At 38.4% G+C, this 27,573-nt stretch overlaps 5 protein-coding genes across 5 annotated transcripts; 1 reads left to right on the forward strand and 4 right to left on the reverse strand.

Annotated features, from left to right (window-relative positions):
* Positions 1-7,227: 7,227 nt before the first annotated feature.
* On the reverse strand, positions 7,228-9,025 carry LOC119983717 (probable inactive patatin-like protein 9). The gene is made up of 2 exons (XM_038827425.1): positions 7,822-9,025; positions 7,228-7,723 (listed from the first exon to the last, which is right to left on the reverse strand). The coding sequence occupies exons 1-2, from the start codon at positions 8,749-8,751 to the stop codon at positions 7,493-7,495; spliced, it is 1,161 nt and encodes a 386-aa protein (XP_038683353.1). The 5' UTR covers positions 8,752-9,025; the 3' UTR covers positions 7,228-7,492.
* Positions 9,026-11,379: 2,354 nt separating this feature from the next.
* On the forward strand, positions 11,380-14,578 carry LOC119984395 (pre-mRNA-splicing factor 18-like). Its single transcript, XM_038828315.1, has 2 exons — positions 11,380-12,245; positions 13,918-14,578. Exons 1-2 carry the CDS (start codon positions 11,421-11,423, stop codon positions 14,335-14,337), a joined length of 1,245 nt encoding a protein of 414 aa, XP_038684243.1. The 5' UTR covers positions 11,380-11,420; the 3' UTR covers positions 14,338-14,578.
* A 153-nt stretch (positions 14,579-14,731) lies between these two features.
* LOC119984396 lies at positions 14,732-17,408 on the reverse strand. The gene is made up of 3 exons (XM_038828316.1): positions 17,079-17,408; positions 15,454-15,595; positions 14,732-15,072 (listed from the first exon to the last, which is right to left on the reverse strand). The coding sequence occupies exons 1-3, from the start codon at positions 17,366-17,368 to the stop codon at positions 14,989-14,991; spliced, it is 516 nt and encodes a 171-aa protein (XP_038684244.1). The 5' UTR covers positions 17,369-17,408; the 3' UTR covers positions 14,732-14,988.
* Positions 17,409-19,821: 2,413 nt separating this feature from the next.
* LOC119983357 lies at positions 19,822-21,568 on the reverse strand. The gene has a single exon (XM_038827033.1). The coding sequence runs from the start codon at positions 21,020-21,022 to the stop codon at positions 20,129-20,131; it is 894 nt and encodes a 297-aa protein (XP_038682961.1). The 5' UTR covers positions 21,023-21,568; the 3' UTR covers positions 19,822-20,128.
* A 4,197-nt stretch (positions 21,569-25,765) lies between these two features.
* On the reverse strand, positions 25,766-27,449 carry LOC119984369 (NKAP-like protein). The gene is given in 2 exon segments (XM_038828279.1): positions 25,766-27,029; positions 27,032-27,449. Coding segments are annotated over 2 exon segments (1,521 nt in total). The 5' UTR covers positions 27,426-27,449; the 3' UTR covers positions 25,766-25,902.
* Between the last annotated feature and the right edge of the window lie 124 nt (positions 27,450-27,573).

Raw genomic sequence — 27,573 nt, forward strand, 5'->3', positions numbered from 1 at the left:
CTGGCTAGATAATTCAATTCCTCTTGTTCCCTATACTCCACTAGTAATTAATTATATATATTAAACAATTATTTATCAACTTAACATGTTTTGTCATATATACAGTATATAACTAGAAGAATTCTCACATGCGCACCAACAAAGATATTGCTCTCATTGAGAATCGAATTCAACATCTTTCGAATATATACAGTTTTGCCCTAGAGAGATTTATCACTAGACTATCACTTAAGTGGTAATGCAGTTTAATATATATATGCGAAAGAAAATTGATGGTGTGTGCACTAATTGAACAAAAAGATTAAAGGTTTAAGAAAAAGAACAAAAAGATTAAACGAGTGATCAATGATTGGTTTGGTGGAAATGGAGAAGATTCTTTAGTATAACTTGGTTCATAATCTAATGTGGTTCTTGAGCACCCCGCCACTATACATGATCACTTCATCCATACACTAATTCCTCTATTTTTCTTCCTAACTTGGATCTTAATCAAATTGGGTCCTCAAGATTATATACGTGGTCATCGATCATCAATTTGATCAATAGGATTTGCCACTACAAACCATTTAAATAATCAACTAACTAAGCACTCACACTCACTCTTCTCTCTTTTAGTACTACTAATCAAATTGGGTTCTCAAGATAATATACGTGATCATCGATCATCAATTTGATCAATAGGATTTGCCACTACAAACCATTTAAATAATCAACTAACTAAGCACTGACACTCACACTCACTATTCACTCTTTTAGTACTACTAATCAAATTGGGTTCTCAAGATTATATACGTGGTCATCGATCATCAATTTGATCAATAGGATTTGCCACTACAAACCATTTAAATAATCAACTAACTAAGCACTCACACTCACTCTTCACTCTTTTAGTACTACTCTTGCTTTCTCATGAATCAAATTGAGCTAACCAATCAATCACAAAAGCACACATTTCTTGTTGGAAATTGAAGGACAAACATATCAAGGATAGATATTGTCCGTTTGGGTCATGGATCTGCATGAATTTTTCTTCATGAGTCATCGTCAATGATTCTAATTAGACTCAGAAAACGCATCACTTGTGCGAGAGGGGTTAGGGTTTTACTTATATACCACTTGGTTGGATTATGCTAATCCGATGTGGGATATAATCTTGACATATCTGAGGCTGCCTAGCTACCACCCACTTTAAGTTAATAAAGAATCTGCTTTTCTAATCCAAAGGAAGAAAACATGGACAAGAAGCCAAGAAATGAGGTTATAAAAGCCCTCTCATAGAATATTAGACCAAGAGAGCCTACTTCAAGCCTTTTATTGTAAGATTTAATTATTTAATATGTGAAAAGTAGGGAAAGCAAATACAAAAGGTTTTGGAACCTCTCTATAGGTAGAATCTAGCTTTTTTTTGTTAAGTGGGACGGTTAATTTGCATGATTAACTTATCGAGGATAATTTGGTTTTTAAGCATTGTTCTACTAGGTTAGGCATATGTATGCCCAAAATTCGATTGTAATGATAAACATATTTCTCAGTGATATTTTTAAAAAATATTTGAAGAGAAAGGACTTTGTGTATTGAGTTATATCAATGTACATAAGTAACATAACAACTTTTATACGATAATTAAGGTGACAATTCTAGACCCCTAGGTCTAGGATCAAGCGAAGAATAATAGATCTGGGTTTCGCAATTCGTTTAAAATTTTAGATAGATGGTATTGAGGATGACAACTAGAGTTTGCAAACTAATTCGCGGCATCTTCCTGATGAATGCAATTTGGTAAATATATTGGCAAGTTAATTGGTTGAAGCAATATGTTGTAAGTAAGTGAAAGAGCGTGCTATGCTTGATGTGAAAGCGAATAAAATGACGATCAATCACAATATGTTTTTTTGTACTCATGAAAGACATTATTGTGATCAATCTAAATGGTAAGTTAGTATTTTGTCACAATGAATAGAGAAATTACGCGAAATATTAATACCCATCTCCCAAATTAACAGTCGAAGTCATAGAAGTTCACAAGTGGTATTATCTGCTAAGGCATGATACTAGGCCTTCGTACTAGAGCGAGAGAAAACTGTTTGCTTATTACTTTGCCAAGAAATCCATATGGTCATTTGTGATAGAAGATGATCGTACAAAGCATTACGGAGGCGACATACTTGATTATCCAGGAGGAGGTTGTAGGTAAACTTTTACGACTAGATCACTATTAAGAAAGACATTCTTCATATCCATTTGAAACAATATCTTCCACTGTCGTACAACTACAATTAGCAAGTTGTGACCTAAAAGATTAAAAAAGGGTGGTCCGTGATTAAAGCCTTAAAGGCGTTTAATTTTAATAGTGGTGATGGTGGTGGACCATATACGGAGGGATTACCCTGTGATGTGATTTGACCCGACTCCCAAAGCTTGTCGGGTTCCTCAGTTGGTTTCTTCTAATCTATTTTAGAGCCGCTCAATAAGCCGAGTCGAAGCCGCAAAGCTTCAAGGTTTTTCTTTTTGACTATCGAATTATTTGATAAATATTTAATTTTCTTACTATTTTTCTAAGTAATTATTGTTTTTCTTTTACTTTAACTTTTTGAATCTTCAGATTATGAGTGACAAAAAATCGGTTCCACGTCGGATAACAACATGTGTTTACGAAATATTTATATGTCCGGATCCTAATCCGAATTAGATTTCAGACGTACTTAATTGACCAAACCCATATTGGTTTGATTCCAGACAAGTAAACCTAATAATAACTTAATCCGGAATAGGGTCTGGTTAAATAAATTGGACAAAATTTATGTGTTTGGACTAGGACGTAATTTTAAATCGGACAAAATTTTTGTGTTTAGATCTAGAGTTTGAACATATAACATATGTTCAAACTTGGTTTATAATATGAGTCGGACAAATTCGATTATTCGGAGCGAACACCCTACCTCTAGATGTGCATTGAAGATCGAGATTATTAAACCCAATAAATTATAATAAAATATCAAATTACCTGGGTTAGATCCATAATCCAAGGATCAAGGCTACTAATGGAAGTGAAAAATTGTGATTCAATAATTGTTGAATTATTTTTGATCAGATTTTGTTAATTACTGTCAAATATAGGTACGTTGTAAGAAGGAGCAGTAGATGCATGAGTCTATATATATATATATATATATTCTCCTCCTAGGATTCCCATCCACAGAGATCCATATCGACCTCTTGAATCTTAAAATAAAACATGAATGGATCCAATTGTCCTACGCTGGGGATGCACATCTGGGATTCTCCATGCTCTTCTTTATTATCAACACAACAAAATCTATACATCCTGAATACATTTGTACATAAAAATTGATGCACAAATGAATGATTTTTGATGTATTTTTTTTTCTTTTTAATCAGATATTACTTGTTTAGTATATCTTGATCGATACTCATGACATCCTAACCATTGGGCCGTTGCCATTGGTTCTAAGGCCAAAAAATGCATTGGTTGTATGAGAGAGACTTGACATTTGTTTATATGTCACTCAGTTGGGTTATGCTAATACGATGTAGGATAAAGTCTTAACACTTTTCTACACTTGTGGGATATGTTCTGCCAGACCAACAAGTGGATATGTAGAGGTCATATTCAAATGGACTGAGTCACTGCTCTGATATCATGTTAAAAAAATACAATCCAAACATTACAAACTAATATTGTCCGCTTTGAGCCAAAAATCCCACGACTTTGTTTTTCTTGAATCATCGTCATCGATTTTTAGTTAGGCCCAGAAAACGTGTTGGTATTGTGGGCTCTTGCCATTAGTTCTTAGTCTCAAAAAACTCATCATCGTATGAGAGGTGGCACGAACTTTACTTATATATCACTCGATTAAATTATGTCAATCCTATATAAGATAAAGTCTTTTAACCCTTAACGATTACTTCTACATGAACCAAACTGAATCAGTTTGTTTTTCTTGGATCATCGCCATTGTTCTTAATTAGGCTCAGAAAACGCATTGATTGTGTGGGCCCTCACCATATTAGTTTTTCGTCCCAAAAAACTCATCATTATATGATAGGTGCAATAACTTTACTTATATACCAGTATACCACTCGGTTGAGTTATGCCAATCCGGTATGAAATCTCAACAATTACTTCCACATGAACCAAACTGAACCTGTCCTGCTAGTAACTGAGGGTTTTACTTCCACGTACATGAACCAAACTGAACCAGTACTCCTGCTAGTAATTAACTGAGGTTTTCCTTTTAGGTTCTCTTCCTCCTCTGGAAATTCACTTCCACATAACTCCAAGACTAAACCTAGATTGAGGTCCCCCCATATACGCCCATCCTAAACCCTCGAACCCATATTGATCTTGCTGTCATGCAAACCCAAAGTTACATGGCGTTGGATGTGGTAACAAATACAAATTGGGTTTATGTCCACATCAACCAGGTTGGCCCAATCTAGCTAGCACCCTTTCTACCTAATGAGAACAACACCTAGTTTTAACTTTTAAGACCTATATATTAATCTTGTCTCATCCTATCCATGTCATTATCAAACCCCTTATATAATTAGTGATAAGAGTACTATATACTGCCTAACTTTTAAAGTATATACGTAATGTGGTACAGTTCCAGATCCTACTCCATCCCGCCCCACCTCTTTCATAGCCGTAGATTTCAAAACTGATGTATGTGGTTGATATTATCAAATTAACCCTACCAATCATACGTGGACATGTGGTGCTCCCTAGCCAGCTAGACAAAAGCTGAAGGAATACCTCGATGTCGACCGAGGTGTTCTCCAAGGCACCGATCGAGGTATATCATCATAAGCCCGACTGAGGTAGGTTCTTTCACCTGACTGAGGTGGGTTCATTTCCATTTGACCAAGGTAGACCACTTACACCTAGCTGACCGAGGTGAAGACAACTTCAATGAACTAATGTCCCAATAGGATACCAACTCTCAATAGAGTCCAACCCTCCCTTTGGCAAGAAATATGGATGGGATTAACCCTCCGAGAAATCCCTATGAGAACCAATGAGAGAGAGTTCGACTGCTATTACAACTCAAACGACTCAGCTCATATAAAGACCTCCATCACCAGATAAAGATTCCAACTTTTACACTTTAAATTACTTACTAAGCAAGAGACAGAACTCCGAGCAATAAGCCATCCTCCCAAGCACACCCTTGGGGCTTCCGTAACTTGCGTTTGCTCTCTGTTCAGGACGGAAGGAATAGTAGACTCGCCAATTAAGAAAGAAGTCACCATTCCAGCTCGATCTGACTTGGTTGATTCTTCTGATAGGACAAACCTATTTACGACATCATCAATGATGTTAAAACATTGATACCTTGTAAAGCACAAATATAGGGTGGGATCCCATCCCATCTTTTTTGGGGTGCGATTTGGAAAATTCCCATGTAATGTAAAGAAGAGAGAGAGGAAACACAATTAAGGCAGCGACAACTACTTATGAACCATTTTGATGCAAGTAAGCAACTAGTAGCTCTTGTGTGTCCCCCTCCCTATTCCCCAATTGTTCATAGAAAAAAAGTAACTACTGACTCTGTCCTATGCCGACACTAGTAGAGAAGTACACTGGGTTAACCCACCCAACTCACCAATTCAACAAAAAAGAGAAAATATGGAGTAGGATTGATTTATTACAAAGGATGTTTTTTCCCCATGTTTTTTGTATTACGTTTGGGAGATTGAAATTTGGTAGGCAAAGGAAAGAAGAAAGAAAATGTCCCACGTCAAGTCCAACACCTCAACATTTGAGCCCTCTTTTAAAAAGACAAAATCGTTTAAATTTTTGACCTACAGACAATACCTTAATTGTATTGGGTCAAATCTCTATCACCTCCTTCTTCTATTCCTCATCCATCGTAATTAAGTAATTGTAACAAATTATTTGAGATCTTTGGGCTTCTACAAACACCAAATAGAAAAAAAAGAAAAGAAAAAAAGAGAGAGGAGGGATTGATTCCTTTTCCTTGTCTGTTCAAGGCAACAAGAAATTTTATAAAGGAATGGGGTAGGGCTTCCTTAGATAATATATATATACATAACCACATTTGCCGTTCAGTGGGGTTGGAAGGGAACAGTTTTTAATGTTTGGGGGGTTGAAGTGGGTCAAGCCCTAATTACATTTATAGATATTTCATGGCCGTGAAATTTGGGGAAATTCCTTCTATTGTTATTGTTTGGTAAATGTGAGATGATTAACCGGAAATTTGGGAAAAAGTTTTCAGGTGTTAGTGTCTGGTCAATGAGATGATTAGCCTAAAAACATAATCAAGGCCTTAACAGTTTGCATCATCATGTACACTAACAGTTTCAGTATCCAATAAGAGCAGCTTCCATCACGTTCAGATTTATCATAATGTTTGAGCATAGGGGTTCGGATGACTATATTTGTCCGATCTGGATTTAATCAAGTTTGAATATAAGTTATATGTCTGAAATTTGAATGCAAACATAAAATTTTTGTCTGGTTTACAACTGGATCCGGGTCTAAATACATAAATCTTGTCAGAACCTTAACCCGAATCAGGTTATTATCCGATTTACTTTTTCGGGTTTAATCAATTAAGTATATCCGAAATTTAATCCAGGTTAAGATCTGCACATGTAAATATTTTATAAATATGTGTTGTTGTCCGATCCAAAATTGATTTTTTGTCACCCCTATTTGGGGAGACTTAGACGATCTAATCAGGAAAAAAACTGACTGTTTACACCCATAAAAACTGGAACAATCGAAAATCAATTGCCACTTCGTAGCTCAAAGCTTCGCCTAATGCAATTTTAGTTTCATGGCTTTTGAGACTTCAACTGGAGTAGATAAAGATCTCAGTTATCCTAATTGTTTAGATTTATGCATATGATTTAATGGGCATGTTTGGACCGTAGATTAACAAGGTGAATCAATAAATGCATTGCTCACTGCTTCACTTTCCTTTCCAAGTGTTAATTTGGCAAATACTGGACCATGGCCCATAATTAGACCAAGCTGTGGGCCACCATGATATGAGCTTTTAATGGCACGGGATCTAAATTTGTACGTTCACTTTATAGTTTATCCTGTCATTCTTGATTAATAAATCCAAAATTATAACCAGCATAAGCATCTTTGCCCTTTTGCAAAGACCAACCGACAGTTTATAATCTTAAAAGAGGAGTCTGCCTCTTTGGCATCAAATGCTCATGCTAAATAACTGCACTTAATAATAATGATAAATTAATATTCTATTTGAAATCGAAAAGAGGATTCAAACCCTAATAATTAAGAAAAATAATATATGATTATCTTTATCACTCAAACTAATTGTCCGGGTGTGACAAATAAACACGGTAATTTTTAGCTAAAACACAGTTGAGTGAACCCGAGGTGGGCCCCCAGAGGTTACACTGATAAAAGCGGTCCAAAAATAAACTAAAAAAATTAAAAAATTAAAACACTGAGGTAGTAGACTATCGGAATCTAACGGTTAAGGAGAGGGCTAACGGCGGTGAACTTGCAGGGACTGGGTGGCAGACTCGTGCTTCGCCCTGAAACAACGAGGCGTTGCACGAAACTTCCGATTCTCTCTCCGTTACTCTCCGTTAGTAACCGCTTCCCGCCAAACGGTAACGACTCCACCCCTCTCTCCTTTAACACCTCTTCCACCTCTTTTCTCTGGCCCACCACTCCCTCACTAATCAAACCGTTTGCCTGCAGACAATATTTCACGCCGTCAGTTACTACTCAAATTTTCTTTTTCTTTTTTTAAAAAAAATTCAAGTAAATTAAATGGAGGAATAATTAATTACCTGGATTCTGACGTAATCCGTTCGATTCCAACAAAATGCGTTACCCAACATCTGGTCTACCGTCTCCGCTACGCCGTCAAGCACAATCTCAACGACGGACGACGTCGAGCAATGGTTTGTGTTAGGAAGCTTCCTCCCACGCGATGCATTTGATGGTCCATTACCTAAGGAAAGGACCAGGAGGTCCTCAACGCCGTTTACCGACGGGAAATCGCGCTTGTTGTGGAGTACGTGCGTGACAGCAGCCGACGTCGGGTTGTTCATCACGAGACCGCCGTCAACGGCTGTGCAGGAAGTCTTTCCGTCAATTGAGGTCAAGGAAAATGGCTTGAAGAGTCCAGGTGTCGCTAATGTGGCACGGCAAACTTTCCACAGTTCGAAGTTGAAACTCGGGGACTCGGACGCGTCAGCTCGTGAGAAAACGAATGGAGCGGAGCTCTTCAGGTCAAAGCACGGAACGAGAAGAGGCTTACACGTTTCTTTCAAGGTCAATAACTCTCCATCTTCTCGCTTGAACGCTTCCTTCAGTGCCTTGTCCATGCTGTTGCCGGAGAATTTGCCGCGCCGACGGAGAATCCCGGGGAATTTGGCCTTGAACAAGTCTGATTTCCTCGTCCTGATAAATCCAACAGCCTCTGCTGCAGTAAAAAGAGGCCGTCCAGTGCCATCATCGGCGGCGAGCATAGCAGCGAGGAGAGCTCCAATACCAGTTCCTGCAATAATATCAAAAAAATCAGCGATCCTTGCTTGTGGATCGCCGGTCTTGAGGCGGATCTGTTCCTCCAGATGGATGAGAGAGGCTCCAGCAACAATGCCGGTTCCACCTCCATCAATACTGAGAACTCGAGTCTTGTTGGTGTTTTCACAGTGCGAGAGCCATTTCTGCTCCAGCTTAGAGAAGATCTCAAGCGTTACCTTACTCAAGTCCATTAATTTCACACACTCTCTCTCTATCTCACTTCCTCACACTCTCTCTGTTGAATGTACAGTGAGTATTTGATTAGAGGAATCCGTGAAAAAGTATGGAGGTCTCTCTCTCACGCTTTGTTGCTGAGACGCATTAATGGTGCAGTACTGAACAATGCGATTGCTGTGATTCTCTGTTTCAGTGAGAGAAAGAGAGACTCTCTCTCTGTGACCTCTGATTTGTTGAGAGAGTTAGAACCGGGAGTGAGGATGGATGGATGGATGTTCTCTTTGGTGGAGATGGATAGTTATATATATACACGCACTTCTTGCCTCTTGGTGTGTGTCGAATTTATTTTATTTTATTATTTATTTATTTTTTACAGGTATACCGTATACGGTGGGTTTACCAATTTTTTTCCCTACTGTTGGGACTGTGTATCCACGTGCGACTGCGCGTATTCTTATCTGTTTAAGGGCAGCGCCAGTCTCGGCTTTTTAGCCGGCTTGGCTAGCGCATTTTCTTTTCGTACGGAAGGTTCCGTGGAAAGAAAGTGGAAGCACTGCACCATGAGTCATTAATTTCATTTTATCCCATTAATTTATCCTATATTTATGAAAAAATTAAAAAGTGTTTTTTTTTCCTTTTTCTAAATAAGGTCTTTTTATTACAAGGCAAGAGGTGGGGAAATTCTAACAACTAGGAGATTCGTTGGGGATCAAATCATCCATGTAATATAAAAAAGCCTATGTAATGTTAGAAATCTACGCTCCGTGCTTGTCAATTATATTTTCCGCTTTGAGATTTCGGTTCTCATGAATAAATCAGATTACCCTCATGGATATGTTCCTCCCAAACTCGGTAAATGGACTAAGCCCAACTCATCAAACTTGAGAAAAAACCTAATTGGAGATGAGCCCCAATGCCTCATCACACAACTATATCGTTCGGTCTGAGCTCTGAGGTTCTAATTCATTGTGAATACATCATATTATCCTCATGGTTTTGTCCTTATTATAGGGCCTAGTTAACAAGTAAGGGGTGGATTTGTTTTTATTAAAGATATTATATCCACACATATAATCAATGTGGGATTCTAATAGATAAGGCGAACATATGGCCAAGAGAAGGGATAAGATGAAAGGTGTATACCAAAATATCAATCGCTCGACTAAACCTAACATCCAACTATGAGTCTTTAACTGCAAAAACTTACAAATACGTCATTAGAGCTAGAATTACTACAACTGCTAGCACTAGACTTACCTTTCAATAGATCCTCGTCCCTAATTATCAAGAGAATACAAAAATTATCCTTCCGCTACACCATTAACAGCTCAAATGTGGTTTATGAGATTGTCAATTATATTTTCCGCCTTGAGATTTCGGTTCCTATGAATAAATTGGATTACCCTCATGGATATGTTCCTCCCAAACTCGGTAAGTGGGCTAAGCCCAACTCACCAAACTTGAGAGAAGACGTAACTGGAGATTGGGCCCCAATGCCTCATCATACAACTATTTCGTTCGATTTGAGGTTCTGATTTATTGTGAATACATCATATTATCCTCATGGTTTTGTCCTTATTATGGGGCCTAGTTAACAAATAAGGGGTGGACTTGTCCTTATTAAGGATATTATATCCACACATATAATCGATGTGGGATTCTAACAGATAAGGCGAACATATGGCCAACAGAAGGGATAAGATGAAAGGTGTATACCAAAATATCAATCGCTCGACTAAACTTAAGATCCAACTATGAGTCTTTAACTGCAAAACCTTACAAATACGTCAATAGAGCTAGAATTACTACAACTGCTAGCACTAGACTTGCCTTTCAATAGATCCTCGTCCCTAATTATCAAGAGAATACAAAAATTATCCTTCCGCTACACCACTAACAGCTCAAATGTGGTTTATGAGATTGTCGAGTGCATCTATTGGGTGATTGGGGGACGAATTTAGTTATTAATTAAAAAAAATAAAGTTGTCAATTGAATGTCTGAATTCAAGTTACTTTTAAAAGAACCACAACTTCAGTCTTCATTTCATGATGTAAAATGCCTGGACAGGCTACTAAATAAGCACATCAATGGTGAGCGTTACAATTTATTTTCCAAATCAATGCTTTTGTCTTCCACACTTTTAATACTTTAAGGATAATGTTAGAGATCCAAAAATATCACCCCTAAAAGTCCCTCAAATCTATGTGGCATTAAATAACCATTGATTAAAAACACACATGTAGGATCCACTTCACATCCAACACTCCACATTAAATGAGGGTCTTTTGGAGGTTATTTTTTGGGAGTCTCGAGCATTATTCATACTTTAATAACTAAGAGCATCCACAATGGGTGCTTTTTAGAGTGTTTGAAATCATACTTTCTTTGATAAATTTAGTGTTATATGTCTACAACATGCACATTTTACACTCCAAAACATATTGAAAATTTTCTACAAAAATTGGGCCTGGAGTATTGGGCGAGCTATGGGTCCAGCACAATAGACTTCTGGGCCACTATTTCTGACAAACTGGACCTAACCTATAAATCAAGGCCCACTCAAAACATAGCCTGAAAGTGGTAGGCCTGAGGCCCACTCTGTAGGATACTGGCGACATTCGCAGCCGAACAAAATCCCTTGGAAGTGGAACCAAGAGATTTTTCCTTCAAACCCTAGCCTGAATGGATCTTCTCAAAGAAGAAATCCTAAAGAAGCGTCAGAGTCTAACACAAGACACCGGCGGCAAGAGATTCTTCAAGCGTTCCGAGATCGAACAGAAACAGATCCAAAGGCTCCGGGAGCAGGAGAAACGCGAGCTCGAAGCTAAAGCCCAGCGCCAATCCTCCTCCTCCGCTGCTACCCCCGCAAAATCAAATGGAACCGCTGCTAATACATCCTCGCCGGCCACCACCGCCTCTTCCACTGCCAAAACATCCAATTCCCTCACCGAGGCGCCGAACATCGACAGCCTGGTGCTCCCCAAACAGGAAGTCATTCGCCGGCTCAGGTTTCTCAAGCAACCTATCACTCTATTTGGAGAAGACGATGATTCCCGCCTGGACCGCTTGAAATATGTGTTGAAAGCAGGACTCTTCGAAGTTGATAGCGATATGACTGAGGGGCAGACTAATGACTTCCTGCGTGACATTGTGGAGTTGAGAAACCGCCAGAAGTCTGGGATGATGAGCGAACGAAAGCGGAAGAATAGAGAAGAAGGTGGAGGAAAGGATGGCGAGGGAGGAGGGGACGTGGAGCTGAGTGGAGACGGAGGTTCGAGTGACATTGATGCAGATAAGGATTTGAAGCGGATGAAGGCAAATTTTGAGGAGCTGTGTGATGAGGATAAGATTTTGGTGTTTTTCAAGAGGCTGTTGAATGAGTGGAAGCAGGAATTGGATGAGATGCAAGACTCTGATAAGCGGACTGCCAAAGGGAAGTCCATGGTGGCCACTTTTAAGCAATGTGCCCGTTATTTGAATCCATTGTTTAAGTTTTGCAGGAAGAAGGTGAGTAGTTTCTTTCATGTGCTTTAGTAGTTGATATAATATCTATTGATTTATCATTGTTGTAGTACTTGATTGATACCGTGAGTCTGTGGCCTCTACAATAGATAAGGTTATACAATATCTGGTTTTGTTATTGGTAAATGTATAGATATTATACAGAACGGGTAGTGTGGCAATGCATTTATATGATTGAAACACGTACATGGATATATCATATTTATCAATTTTTATTTGAAGATGTTAACAGTTAACACAACTAGTGAGAATTAAGGTGATGGAAGCTACTGACATTAGTGCAGTTAAATAATCATTTCTGTGGCATCAGGTTTTTCAGTTCCTTATAGTGAGCATTAGGTTTAGGGCGAAGGGGTGTTCTTTAGTTCTTTTTCTTTCTAAATTAAAGTTATGGGATACTTACTTTAGGATATTGACTTCAGTGAATCATACTTAAACCATTTATTAACCTACAGATATCTGAAAATACACTTGTTGCTGGACTGTTGTTATGGCTCACCTTGATCCCTTATAAATATCGTTAGTAGCAGTTTTCTTTCTCTTTAACATAGTTTAGCATGAACTTTAGAAAACAAATTTGGTGTATAGGGTCCACATTTCTCTTGATAACCAAATCCCTGTACTTCGACTTTGGTTGTACGGAATCTATATGATTATAAATTACTATTTGTTCTAGGCTTCCAGCTATTTTTTGGGCAAGATGAAATGAGCTCAGAGGCTTGATACTTGTGTTCATATTATTATGTAGCTTTCAATATTCATTGCAGGGAAATTTGTTGTAAATGTTATATTAGCTGCTTTGAGACATTGATAACTTTAATGGAAGCCAGCTTGTTTAAAATGAAAGCTCTTTGGTGGAGTGACAATTGCAATTCTTTGAGTGCAATTTTTTTTGTTGAATTGAGAAATAAGAAAAAACAATGGGAATTCATATTACAGTGGGGCTCATTTTATATGGATTGCACCTTGCCCTTTGATATATTTTAATTTTCTTAAAAAAGGGGAAAAAGGAAAACGAAACTAGTGCAAGTCTTGTAACTACTAGTTCACGGTTGTTTAAACTTATGCTACATGCTTTTCTAATCTTCATATTTATACATGTAAATTTGCTCTAAACCAATATCTATATGTGTGCATGTAACTAAGTGTAGCATATTCTCCAATTCATCTTCCCCAGTGCCTGTCTTTCTTAGGTAAATGCCAGTGCACTTGACTTGGTTGTGTATTCATTACTCAGTACTCACTTAGGCTTGTCAATTGCAAGGTCTTTAGTGTAGCATCTGTTACATGTTGAGGATCTGGCAAATGGCTAGCTAAAGCATGATTGAAATCATCTCGATCCCAGTGCACCGGTGTATGAAACATAGTGTTGATAAAAGTCTTCTCGAATCTATTGTCACTGGAGTGCCCCTCTCCCTCTCTATCTCTTTATCTCCATGTAACACAGAACAGAACACTTGCATAGAGGTGGTAGAAGTGTGCGAAACCAGGGTTGCACATCTATTTTTTCCATTTTCGCTTCTCCCAATGTTTATTTGTGTATGTGTGCATCTTGTTTGTTTTCATGAACATCATTAATGTTCTATATGTCAGTTGTTTCATACTTAACATTGCATTGATCTTTCGTACCTTTGACATCCTGAAGCTTTCTGTATAGGTCCTTCCCGATGATATTCGTCATGCACTGATGTTAATGGTTGACTGCTGTATGAGGCGAGATTATCTAGCTGCAATGGACCATTACATTAGGATGGCCATTGGTAATGCGCCCTGGCCTATTGGTGTGACTATGGTTGGTATTCATGAACGTTCAGCCCGCGAGAAGATCCATACCAGCAGTGTTGCCCACATTATGAATGATGAAACAACTCGCAAATACTTGCAGTCTGTCAAGCGATTAATGACCTTTTGCCAACGGCGCTACCCAACTATGCCATCAAAAGCTGTTGAGTTCAATAGCTTGGCAAATGGAAGTGATTTGCATTCGTTGCTAGCAGAAGAGGGTATTTCTGGTGGGAATCATAACCCCTCAGAGGAAAGGCTTCGACTAATGCCTGCTCCAAACGACGAGGGTTAGGTAGCAATTGTATTTGACCAGCAATGGTGGTTTCTCATAATGCTTGACCATTGTATGCTTCTAGATTTGCATAGCAGAATTAGTTCCTTTCTTTTGTATAAAGCCAAAATGAAGGCACCTGCCACCTACTGTAATGACTATTATCTGTGTTTGTTGGAAGCGGCTAACTTTGTTGATGTCCTTTTTCCCATGCACTTTATAAGATTAATAAATCGATGAGAGTGGAAATCTATCTTGGTTACAGGTCAGAATTCTGGCTTTAAGAAATTTGTTTATCTTCTTTGATGGGCACTTTTTTTTTCCAGTCATTTCCAGTTCTCTTGCTAGGAACCTTCCATGAATGGGAGATACATAATGAGTGGATCAGAAGATAACTGTGTTTACATTTGGGATCTGCAACAGAAAACTATGATTCAGAAACTTGAAGGGCACAATGGCAATGTCATTTCTGTAAGTTGACATCCTTGTTGAGAACAAGATTGCTTCTGCAGGCCTTGATACTGAGAGAAGGATATGCTTCCTTAACAGACATAGAAGAAGCTCTTTTGTTCTGAATTTAATCTACAGTGATGAGTTGTAAAAATGAGACTGCAAATTACAAATTTTACCCAGGTGCCAGTATTTTTTTCAGAAAGACTGGGAATGTTGATTTCATTGGCTCTTCTTCAAACCGAATGTATCTTCAGCACCACTTGTCACCCTTTCCCGACGCTCAGCAATCATGTCTGAATACGCCTGAGAACACCCTCGACGGAGAAATAATAAGTCAATAATAGGCATTATGAGTCTGAAACCATAAAAACTTTCCAAAAAATGCAGAAGCAGATATGAACCATGCTGTAAAGAAACATCAAGCACAAGCAAACTTTATAAATAAAGAGTGTTTTTTGGAAGGCAAAACAATATAATGCAAGAAAGACGCAAGTTTTAATGAAAAGGGTGCACCCTCCATAAACCAGATTACATATCCCCAAGTCTTGATTGATGATCAACTAAAAAAGCTGAAAATATTGTTTCAAACAAATCTTATTTTGTCCCGTTTTATATCATAATGAAAAGGAGCGTAAGTGCAATAAATAGGAGTGAAAAACATAGATTAGAAGGAGATGATCAAACCTTAGGATAAGAGTAGAGAAAAATGTACCACCATGCACATATCAGTATGCTTAAGATCGTTGTAACCACAAACGAGTGCAAAACTAGCCAGCTACAGGCAATCACTAGTACTCCGGTGAGTGTTATTGTCCAAGGTTGACACCTGATCACAAAATAATTGAAGGAAATAAGTTTTACGAGTGGATTAAACTAACAAATATGTTACATTGCGAAAGGCACATTAGAATTTCAATCTTTCGTAAGGAGATTGATCAAAGCAACATGGAAGGAACCCTCTTCATAAAGATCAGTTAAATACTCTTAGGTATTACCTCACAATGACGAAAGCTAGACATGTTTACTTAAGAGTCGACATAACATCATACACCAATGAAAAACATACAGGATTGAAGAAGGGCATGTCAGATTAACTATTCCAGTTTTCAGATGGGTAGAAAACCCTCTGCAAATCAGTGCAGTATATCGAAATGCTTTTCCTCACCGACAAAAGTGAAGCATGCCTATTTAACATAATCTGAAAGTTCAAAATATTTTGCCCTATTCTCTTCCCTCAATAACTTCCCAGAATGGAAATTTAGCACGCACATAGGCTTTCAAGTCTATCATGAATTCAGGGGGTGTTTGGCCATCCAAGGAAATAGAAGGGAGCGCTAGCACTTCACATAAGACCTAGCAAATTGTAGTGGATACTTGCCTTTCCATACAATCCAAAAGTTACAGTAGCAGATCATTTTCATCACTAATCACCACCATCGCAAATTTCGTCCTCCCACTTTATCCAGTACTAGGAGGCTGCCACTTCTATATTTGCCACATGAAAAAGGTAATCTACCAAAATCCTAACATCACAACATGAAATGATAACAAATTTTAGTTGGACTTTCAAGAGCCCGTTTTCACTATTCTTGAATGCAATTCTTAGAAGAGTAATGCGAGTCAATAATGGAACATGGAATTGTTCAAATGAGTAGGATTCGGAAAGTGAAAGTAAAGGAGGTTCTACTACTTTCTCTTATGTGGGAATTTTGATGGGTGCTTCAAACACTCAGCTTTCTTTCTCTCAATTAGGGAAATATAAAGAGACTTTAAGCCTTCTTAATGCCCAATTATACATTTTCCCTCAGTTATAAAATGCATCTACAATTTTGCAATTATAAGTCTATATTTGCTTCCTCTCAACTCTTGAAGAACTGATCGAATGTTATTTACTCCATTTTCTCTTCCATGCATCTATTGTTGACACCCAAACCAATGAGAATAACTCTCCGTTCCCTTCTTTTCCATCTCCTTCCATAATATCCTCACTTTTCATTCAATCCAAGCTAATAACTAGCAAGACTATAAATCGTTTTTAAGTTTGAAGTTACAGTAAATATGCGAAAATGAGTACAATTTTTTTTAAGAAGAAGTTTCAGAACTCACATCTCAAAAGCAAGTAAAGGTAGACTAATGAGTATAAACCCCTGAAGCAATCACGACTAAGATTTTGACGGGTTCAGCAGGACAGCACGTTAGAACAACAAAGCTTGGAAGAAGAAACTTATGAATGGCAATGGAAAAGATAAAGAACGAAATTGAGAAGAAATCATAAGTAATTCGAAATACCCAAGAAGGGAAAGGCTGACCAGGATGGCTTGGTGTCCCAAACAGAGTCGTATTCGAGAGAGAGATGATTGAGGTAGCCATCCATGTCTTCAACGACACCGTCTTCATTGAAAAACTGAGACTCTTTCGGGTCACGCGGATTACCAGCAAAGACAACAGTTCTACTGCGAAGTCTTGTGGATTTGAGAGGCCATGAAAAGGGATTGACGAAGTGGGTTTTGAAAGGGCAGCGAGTCTGACCCTGGAGAGTTAGCGCTCGCGGTGAACAAGAGAGGGATAAAGGGAGGAGAGTGAGAATGAGAGTCCCCATACTGGATGAAACGAACCAGTATGTTCACCAGTTACAGATCGACTGTCGAATCAATGGTTATTATGATCCTGTCATTTATCCTGGTACCTTAAACGACGACGTAACTTCGTTGTGTTTTTTACAATTGGGCCTGTTTGGGAGTGCTGTCAACTGCTGTGAGGTGTGGTGAAGTGCTGTGAGGTAAAAAATTATGGTGCTGTGAGGTGAGTTGGAACGTAAAAAGTTGTTTGGCGTATCATTTTTAAAACTGGGGTGCGGTGCTGTGAGGTGCGTTTGGCGTATCTAAATTACGATTATATTAGATGACTAATAATATTAATATAAAATCACTTAACGTTTACCTTGTACATTAATCTAAAATAAAATAATTGACCTAATTTGATTACCTAGGACAATTCAATATATATTGTAAGCGTTTGGGAGTGCTGTGAGGTGTGGTGAGGTGCTGTGAGGTAAAAAACTATGGTGCTGTGAGGTGAGTTGGAACGCAAAAGCTATTTGGCGTGTCACAAAAAACTATGGTGCTGTGAGGTGCGGTGCAATTGAACGCAGTTGAAACACACTGCCAAACATGTTCAATGTGAATCACATAACTGGTGGAAATAAAAATATGAGAATGATGTGCATATATATATCTTTTTGGTAGCAGAGACCGATACTAAAATTCCGTGCACAAAAATTAATACAAGTTTTTCACCTAATGACATCATCGATGCTGACTCTTTGCCACTTGGGGTTGTAGTATGTGCCAAGGGTTGGGTTGGTATATGAGTTGGGTTCAGAACGTCGTAAGACAGTTTGGTCCATATCCGATGTTGGTGTTAGAGCATTGAGAGGACATTTCCCTTGTACGAGAGGATCGGAAAGGACGCACCTTTGGTGTACTACTTATCGTGCCCACGATAAACAATGTATAGGCAAGTGCGGAGCGCATAACTACAAGTTTGTCATTCGGATATCTAATATGACCCTCATGCACAAAAGTTATTTCCCCCATACGATAGAGTAAGTTGGGCCCATCGTGTGGTCACAAAAGAATTGCCTCCAGGACCTCTCAAGTCCGTAGAGTTTCAGCCAAATGGTCATATGTGTGTGTTTGTAGATATATATTCATTGCTTCATTCTTTAGATTATTCATATACTCAGCATTAACTTCATTGGTGTGGGTTGAACACCATGAGAATTTGTATTTGACAAAATTCATGTACAATGACCATCAGTGGCAAAAGCTTTCCCTAAGCCACAAAGTTAACACAAAATATGGATATTGAGCAGATTCTGCTGGACTTGTTCAGGATACCCTCAATGACCCATTCAGACCTTAAATGAGGGTTTTAAGCTTCATTAATAACTACAAGAGCATCATTCCCCTCAAATGCTACTGAGAACACATCTCAGGTTTGCTTGTTTTCTTTGTACACCTTTCTCTTACCATTTGCAAAGAAAAGTAAAGACCAAGCTCATGACATACAGAGTAGAACGCAAGGTACTCCAGCTGCGGTAGCGGGCAGAGTGTGGTCTGAGAAGGGGCAAATGCAGGCATTGTTGAACCTGTGACATCTATGTTGACAATTAATTAGGTAACTTTACAGTTTACACAGGGACTAGGTTTCCCCTTAAGATACCAAGGTCTTCAAATGTAGGCGCTGTTCTTACTCTATCTTAACTGGGTTTAGTGTAATGCTTATGCAGACATTGGAACAACAGCTCTATCTTCAGATATGAAAAAGATGATAGCACTAGAGTTGAAGGCATTTACAAATTAAGTAGCAGTTGCTCCTAATCACTCTTTAAAGTGCAGTAATCACACTCGAGAAGTCTCGGTTTGATCTATCCTGGGTACTATGCATTCATAAACATAACTTCGACTAGAAACTTTTCTCTTACCAGTTCAAGCAGGTGGCACTAAACTTCTCTAAACATGCTTCTGTATCGATTTTTTTTTCCCTTTTACATAAAAAAGGTAAACACCTCCCATGCACAAAGACTCTTTATAGAAATTAAACCTGTGACATTTAGGTTGCATCCTGCAACTCTACCACGGACCATATATTCGCTTGTGGTTCATACTTGTATAGTTTTTTTTCCTCCTCTTTTACATCATTAATTTAATATCACCCTTCAGGACATCTGAAAGAGAGAACCCGGACATCAATATTTGGCGAAACCCTTTTGATTCTTTCGGCTATAAAATTTCTGAAATATGTTGCAACTTAGGACTCAATCCTTTGCATTCGTTCTTCAACATAGGTTATGATCAAGTTCAAGAAAAAGTTTGAAACCATGACATAAATCTGCAATCATCATTGCACTTTCAGGAATGCATAGCAAATAAATCAATTTCATTTCAACAGACACATGAATAACAGCAGGTCTCTCCTCCTCGGAAATCAGGGAACTGTAGAAAATTGATACAGAACACACACACACACAAATAGAAATGCAAAAAATGTGTTCCAAGATATCTGCATTTCATGCTCATGCTTCTTCCAAACCTTATTTCCAGCAATATGTGTGAGGGAGGGGGATGCGAGTGTAATGCTTCATACAGATTTTTATGCGTGCGGGTCACATATACATACCTAATATTACTCCACATGGAGATACTTTTTCAGAAAACTAACAGCAACAATCCTAGCATTATATTCATTCACTTGAGAAGTGAAAAAGGAAGCAACAACTTGGTAACCTAATACTTCATTGCTCTATAGAAATTCATCATAAGAAAGTGTTTGTGTAAATGCAAATAACACTCGACTTCTACTCATTTTTCCAAGCATACAATACAAGTGAGAAACCAAGACCTGGGTAATCCGTAGATTGTGAAGAGCTCTTCAAGGACAATACAGAAGGATCAAAGACTGATTGGGTCGACCACAACTTCTCCGCGGAGAGACAAGTTTGGAACATAAAAACTGCATTGCTCATAGCATTACCAAACAGCCAGTCATGTACATCCCAAAACACTTCAACGGGAAGCCCATCCACAAGTATTGTATGGTTGCCCCGGAACTTCCATTTGAGCCGCTTCACCTGCATCACTGTCTTACTGTCAATCCGGATCACAAGGCACGGATCTTTAAGATCAACTGTATCACACTCAATTGTGACATCATGCATCTGCCCCCTGTCACTAAATTGAGCTTTTGCACCATAAAACTTCTTCCCAGATATGTGCTCTCTCTTTGCAATAAAAATGGCATTGGACTGAACAGGGGTTTTGTCAATCTTTCTGTATGCTTCCTTCTTCAGATCCCCAAGAAGTAACACCAATTCTCGGTTAAAGGTCACAGCCAAATAGAATCCATCAACAGGCTCAGGTCCAGACCCAAATTTAGCATTACAGAAGTCCCAATATATGTCAATCTTACCTGAATCCACATCTAGATTCTTACACCCTTTTCTCTTAGAGAACAACCATGGTTTTATATCAACTTTACAGAGGCAGTGATTGGACAAATCATCAATAGCAATACTCAGTCCTTGACCCATGAGATTTTTGGTCCAAGTTACAGTAATTAAGCAAGAATGACCACGAAATTTACATTGATAAACACAAGTAACCAAGTTTTGAGCAGTTCTGGTGGTACCTGAAGATGAAGAATCAGCTACTTGGACTCCATTTTCACCAAAACAGGAAGGAAAGTCCCTCATTTTTACCAATCAAAGAAAAAACAAATCTCGAATCTTTTTGTTTCTGCTTCTTTACCTATACTATCAGCAAGAGTTTGATGACCCTCTACATGTTAAAAGCATCGAAAGCAGCAAAAACCCCATATTCAGAAAAGGGACTCCACCTCAAATCGAGCACACCCACCTTCAAAAAATGAAATCTTGATGCTTCAATTTGATCCCATCGCTTTTGTATCCAAAAACAAAATAACTGCACGTAAGAGAGAGAGGAAAAAAAAAAGATAAAGAAAAAGAGGAACTGATATTTGCTTCACTGTCAATGTCTTGCTTCGTTAATCCAAAAATATAATTCACAAAGGAAACAGTGGTAAGACACAGAAAGGGATGGGGAAGGGAAAGAGAGTGTCTTTTCACATTGGGGGATAAATATGAAGTGAACGACAACTGGGTGTTTCATTTTTGTTCATTTTATGGGGAAACAAGCAAAACTAAGAAAGAAAATCAAAAAATCAAAAGAAGTTTGGGCGACTACGTTACCCGAAAGGAAGAAAAAACCCCACCTTTTTTTTCCTTCCCCTTTTCTATTCTCCCTCTCCTGCACAGATCGTTTTAAACTGTAGAACCCTATAACTTGAATTCAATATTTTGGATGTGTGTCACATCATATAATATTTTTATTTCCAAACTTTGAAATTTATCTAATTTTTTCTTCATACAGGAAATGTGAATTGAAAATTCCGAACCTCAAATCGGAAAAACATTTGTTTTCATTGAAAGTCATAATTAAGAGAATCATAATGGGACCTTCAAGAAACAACTTTTGAAACCTCCATTTGCTTTTCTTTTCTTTTTTGCCATTGCATTTGCCATGTAAGACAAATGTGGCACTAGTGAGAGATTACTGTCTATATTAAACAATTCTAATTGATGGGAAATTGAAAGACAAGTCTCTTAACCTTTATTCCTATTCCTTTTGGGTAATTATGTGAATAAATAAACATCATCATCAATTTTTTTTTGCTGCAATTTGAAGTTTTAATTATCTAATTTATTGTAGTAACTGTTTTACTTTTTTTCCACTAATGGCAGAAAGCATAATTATTAATAATCACAATGTCAACAATGATGCTATTGAAATCATGACTATCTAAGGGGAAAAACAACTTGGGAACAAATTTTCAATTCAAGTTTTTTGGTCATTTTTTCAAGAGATTTAAAACGCATAATAGACGTTTCAATCCAGTTAAGATATTGTGTCTTATTGCTCTCCATTTGAGTATTCACCATCTCGAACATCTGACATTTCAGACTAACTAAGATATTGTGCCCTACTGTTCTCCATTTAAGTATTCACACTCTCAAACTAAAGAAAGAGGTCATGAATTCAAATGGAAATATGAAAATATTTCTTGAAATAAATACGTGTGGACTCGAAGAGAATCCAAACTTGGACTTGTATTTTGCTTTGTTAAGCTGGCCAACTTGTGGAACGGGCTTTCTTTTCAAGTGTTGTGACTATTGACCATAACACAATTTCATTACATGATTAATTGTTGAAAAAATGAGAAATATTTTAGGTCCACCACCAAGCATTTAACTAATTCGTTGAATTCAACACTAGACTTTGAAGAGACAGCCTAACTGACTCGTGACTTTTCATTCATTACAAAATGAAAAGGAAATAGAAACTGCTGTGTCTGGAGTGTGTATGGAACTATGGATATCTATAATATCTATTATAAGGGGGAAAAAAAATCAAATGGACAAATCAAAGAAATAGACACCACATTTGGCATGTATCAATTATCAACATAACTCGAGAGAAAATAATAACTTTGGCCTCCCAACTATCAGAAACAACATGTAAAAAAAAATATAGGGCGGAACCACCTCTAAATATATTGGCATCGACTCAGATATACGACCCAAGAAGTAAAGCATCCATGCGATTATGATTATTATATTCTCTTAGAGCATGCAACACCTTGAATGTCATGTTAAGACAAAATATCATCCAGAATAAAGATGTAGGAAGCTAAAGATGAAGCTCCTCGTTGAAGTGTTGACACAATGTCAATGACATCCCGTTCCAACTTAGGAATGTCAAAAAAAAAAATGTCAAATCAAACCAACCGAATGATCAATTATTATCAAATGTATATTAATGAGAACCGATCAAACCGTCAATAACCTACCGATCGATCCGTTAAATTTATGTCAAAAAATGGGGAAAAAAATACAACTGAAATCGATCATTGAAACCCTACTTTTAGGTAAGCTCACAAACCCGGACCCAGTTGGACATGATCCTCATCATGTCAAGACAAAAAGAGAGAACAGCCCATTTACGACACCATCGTTGTCAAGTAGCAACCCAATCAGTCCACTCTTGTAGTCCAGTTGGTCTAATAAATGGCTACTCTGTCTGATGTAGGTCCTCCACACCGTCCACACAGTTGAACACAACACAACAAAGAAATAACAAGGCAACCACTAACCCCCCACATCAAACTCAAAGAAAGGGGAAAGGAAGAAAAGGATCCACGAGTCCATCAAAATCTAAGATAAATTGGCAAGCCAAGTACAAAGTTGTTGAAGTGCCTGTCAGTCTAACAATTGCTTCAAGAGGCGGGAAATGGGGGAAGCTGGGGAAAGAGTTCTATCCAAAACAAAAGATTGTATTCAATCCTGGTTCAACATTCCTGGTGTTAGGTATCTAGATTTGCCTCAACCAGGATCACTGGATAAGAAACACATCCTTCCAAAGAAATCCATAATTTTCTACAATGGATCGAGTAACCATCCGAAGATGACCACAGTTCAAAGTTCAAACCACAGCAGCAGAGAAATATGTAGCATGGACATCGAGTGAAACCAGTTCATACCCTAGATTTCATTTTTGGTATTGACAACCTTAAAACAACAGTGGTTAGCACTTGGCAGGAAAGCAGGGTTTCAATTAATAAGAAGGGATTGAGATACATTCTACCCCATGCAAGAGTTTCCTTTAAAGAACCGAAGATCTGAAGACCATCACTAACCACAGTCCAGCAATTCAATTGCCTATGCCTTTGTAGGACTGTGTTATTAGCCTTGTTGAACTTGACCACATGTCCAAATATAATATGATTCACTCAACTATCTAAATAGATGTCTCTCTAGTCTCTACAACTAAAATGCCCCAACTGAGGTTATTCACAACCGAAGAACATGCAGAAAAGAATTGCTACCCTAGCACAATAAGACCATTCTCTAGACTGACATCCACCATCAATTTTTTGCATTTTCAAACAGGCCTCACCAAAGTTGAAAGCAGTGTTCATCTTCGCGTCTTCGCCCCACCCTGTAACAAAAATGGAATCATCCAGGAAAAGAGTTCACCTAATAGATAAAGTTGCATTCAAACCCTTCTGTCCATTTTTCAAGAATGCCAATGAGACAATGAGCCGACAGCAACTGGACCTGTAACACTAGAAACAATGAGCATACTTGACCGACTATCCTGTGTGGTAAAAACCAGTAAAAGATGTTAATTAATTTAAAATGCATCACTAACCAAATATATGGATTGAAACGATGTTGTCATGTCAAACAATTCGTATCAAACTCAGCAACCTATCTACCTGACCTCTAGAAAAGCGCAAATACAATAACTTCCAACCATGCACAAGCAGAAGGAAAGAGGGAGAGGGTCCACCATTGTTAATCAAAAGAATGAGCCAAACTTGTTCTGATAATGAAGGCACCACAACTGGTACAGTTGAGATTATTTTACCACAGAACCAGCAGAAAATGAATGCCAATATAATACCATTAGCTAGCCGTTCTGCTCTGGAGAAGGCAAAGTGCAGAGTTTTCATTCCAAGAGAACTTCAGAACAGCCTCATAACTATGAAGCCCAACAACATAAAAACTAAGTAGTCTTAAGAAAATTGATATCATAGCAAAGCCAAGATGTTTACTAATTATTCTATTCACAGAAGAATCCAACAATATATCAGTTGAATAAGACTTTTAAGTTTAAACATCTGTCATATAACCATCAACCAGTCAATAGTTTGGATGTTTCACCTTCCATCTGAGTTTACATAAAACCATGATTATGAAATGCAAAGCATTTAAGAATATTTGAGATGTATTTCAAGAAATGTCATGAGATTCAGAAACTAATAACATCTTAATCAAAATATTCATAAGATTAAATAGAAACTTCTTTTCAAACAATTTTCAGAGTAATTAAGCCATCTTATAAATCCAAATCCCGTACTATACCAAAAAGTGAAAACACCCACACAAAAAACACATTCGAGAATGCAACCCATAAAAAGGGTATTTTGTTGAGAATTGTCGACAGGGTGTCAAAACTGTAATCCATGATAGTTCCCCATCAGCTAACAAGAACAACAATAACAATACATCAATAGTAATTACAATATGGCCCTATAAGGCTATAACACCAACAAAAAGTTCAATAAGACCATTCAACAGCTCCTTTTGAATTATAATTCATGATATCAGTATACAACATTCTCTTAAAAAACACTTCTAAAATCACAAGATAAAAATTAAATCCCTAGGACCTATTGCACCGTTTTGACCCAATGGCTCATTGATTAATTTTGTTTCCAATGTCTTTCTTGTTTTGAAATAACCAAATTTTTAGGATGATTAGATTTTAATATGAGTGTAATAAGTTTACACGAACCCTCAGCCCATCATGCACATGCCAAAAGCTTCACAGTATACAAAAAATAAACAAAGAAATGAATCTTCAGGCACTCTCAAGAAAATCCAATTCAAACCAGCCAATGTCGTTCCATCAAAAACATTCTGAAAAACATTAAGCTAGAAGTGGATAGGAATAGCATAACAATAGAGAAAACATTAAACATACAACATTTTCAAGGATCCACGCCATCTTTTGCACCAAAAGGATCATGAGTAGGACCAACATCCTGCCCAATATGGCGTTGCACCAACCGCTGTAAATCAGACATAACCTTCTGTTCTCGTTTTGCCTTCTCTTCATAGTTAAACATAGCCAATGCACGCTTGTCTTCAGCACTGTAAACCTGATTTTCTTTCCTGATACGAATTGCATTCATCCTTTGATGCCTACTACCACTCATCACATATCCAAGTCCCTCGAACTTCTGAATCTCCTCTGCAGAAAGACCCACTTCACCTCTCCGTGGAATACGCTTCCCTTGCTGCACATACTGGGCAATGGCATCACCTTCTCCAGGCCTAAGCGCACCACCATAACTGATATGCCCTTCAGCTCTTGGCAAGGGCATTGGCCCAACCACAGGCTCATTCTCCAAGGTGGGTTTCTTCCTGGACTTAATCATCTCCTTAAATTGCAAAGCCTCAGCATCAAGTTCAGCCTTCATTGCCTCCTCTGCCATTAGTTTACTCTTAGCATCAGCATCAGAACCAGAACTTTCATCACTCTCTGTCTCAGACGTTTTGTTTTTCTTGCTTCTTTTAGAAGAACTCAAAGAACGCGTCAGTGTTTTCAACTTTGCACGGTCACCTTCAGAATCCTCCGAAACACTCTTTTCGCCAGCACTCTCATCTGAATCATATGTATTCTTCCTCCTTCTTCTGCTTCTTTTATTACTTTTATGACTGCTACTCCTTTTCCTTGATTTATTTTTTCTTCTATCTCTGTCGGAATCATCCGATTCACTTTCGCTCTCTGTTTCACTATCCGATCCAGCGTCGCTACAAGGTGACGATTTCCTACTTCTACGCTTAGACCTCGAACTCCTCCACCTATTCCTTGATCGTGAATCATCCTCAGACTCGCTCTCCGATTCACTGCTCTCTGAACCGCCAGATTCAGAATCGGCTTTTCCCTTCCTACTATTTGCCTTTTCTTTCCCTTTCTCTCTCTCACTTGAATCGCTCTTTTCTGCATCATCCCCTCCATACTTCTCCGAAATCTCGTCAGGTTTTTCTTCTTCTAGTTCATAGTTTTCATTCCTTGGGGGACTCGGTGTGAGGTTCCATATGCAGTACTTCATGACTTCCGCATCCTCTGCCTCTTGAGCCTTCTGTGCTCCTCGAAACTCAATCCCTTCAATTCCGCATCAGATTCCGAATCAGAACGCCTTCCACGGTCGAGATAAGCACGGTTTTTCCCGAATTTCTTCGGAAGAGAATTTAGGGTTTCGTTGTACCAGGAACCAGGGCCTGGACTCGGGCTTCTTCTTCTTCTAGGGCTAGAGTATCTGGGCGAGCGTGAGCGATAGCGCCGATCCGTCTCTCGGCGGTCATCATAGTCATCGTAAGAGGGGCTTCGGCGGCGACGACGGCGGTAGCCCGGGGAGCCCTCGGATTCGGGGTCGTAGCGGCCGTTTGCACTATTGATCCCGTGGCGTCTGTCGGGCACTACGACGGTGGACGCTGGACCTCCCATTGGGTGCAGGTTTATGATGATTGTCGGGTTTTGGATGTTATCGTTGAAGGGTGATCTGCAATATTTTGAAATGGGCCGTTAAGCCCATGATCCAATGGATCAAACCTTCGAAATGCCCAATCTCTATTGGGCCTAAACAATTAATCCA

Source organism: Tripterygium wilfordii, chromosome 18, assembly GCF_013401445.1.
Source record: "Tripterygium wilfordii isolate XIE 37 chromosome 18, ASM1340144v1, whole genome shotgun sequence".
NCBI classification, from domain to species: Eukaryota; Viridiplantae; Streptophyta; class Magnoliopsida; order Celastrales; family Celastraceae; genus Tripterygium; species Tripterygium wilfordii.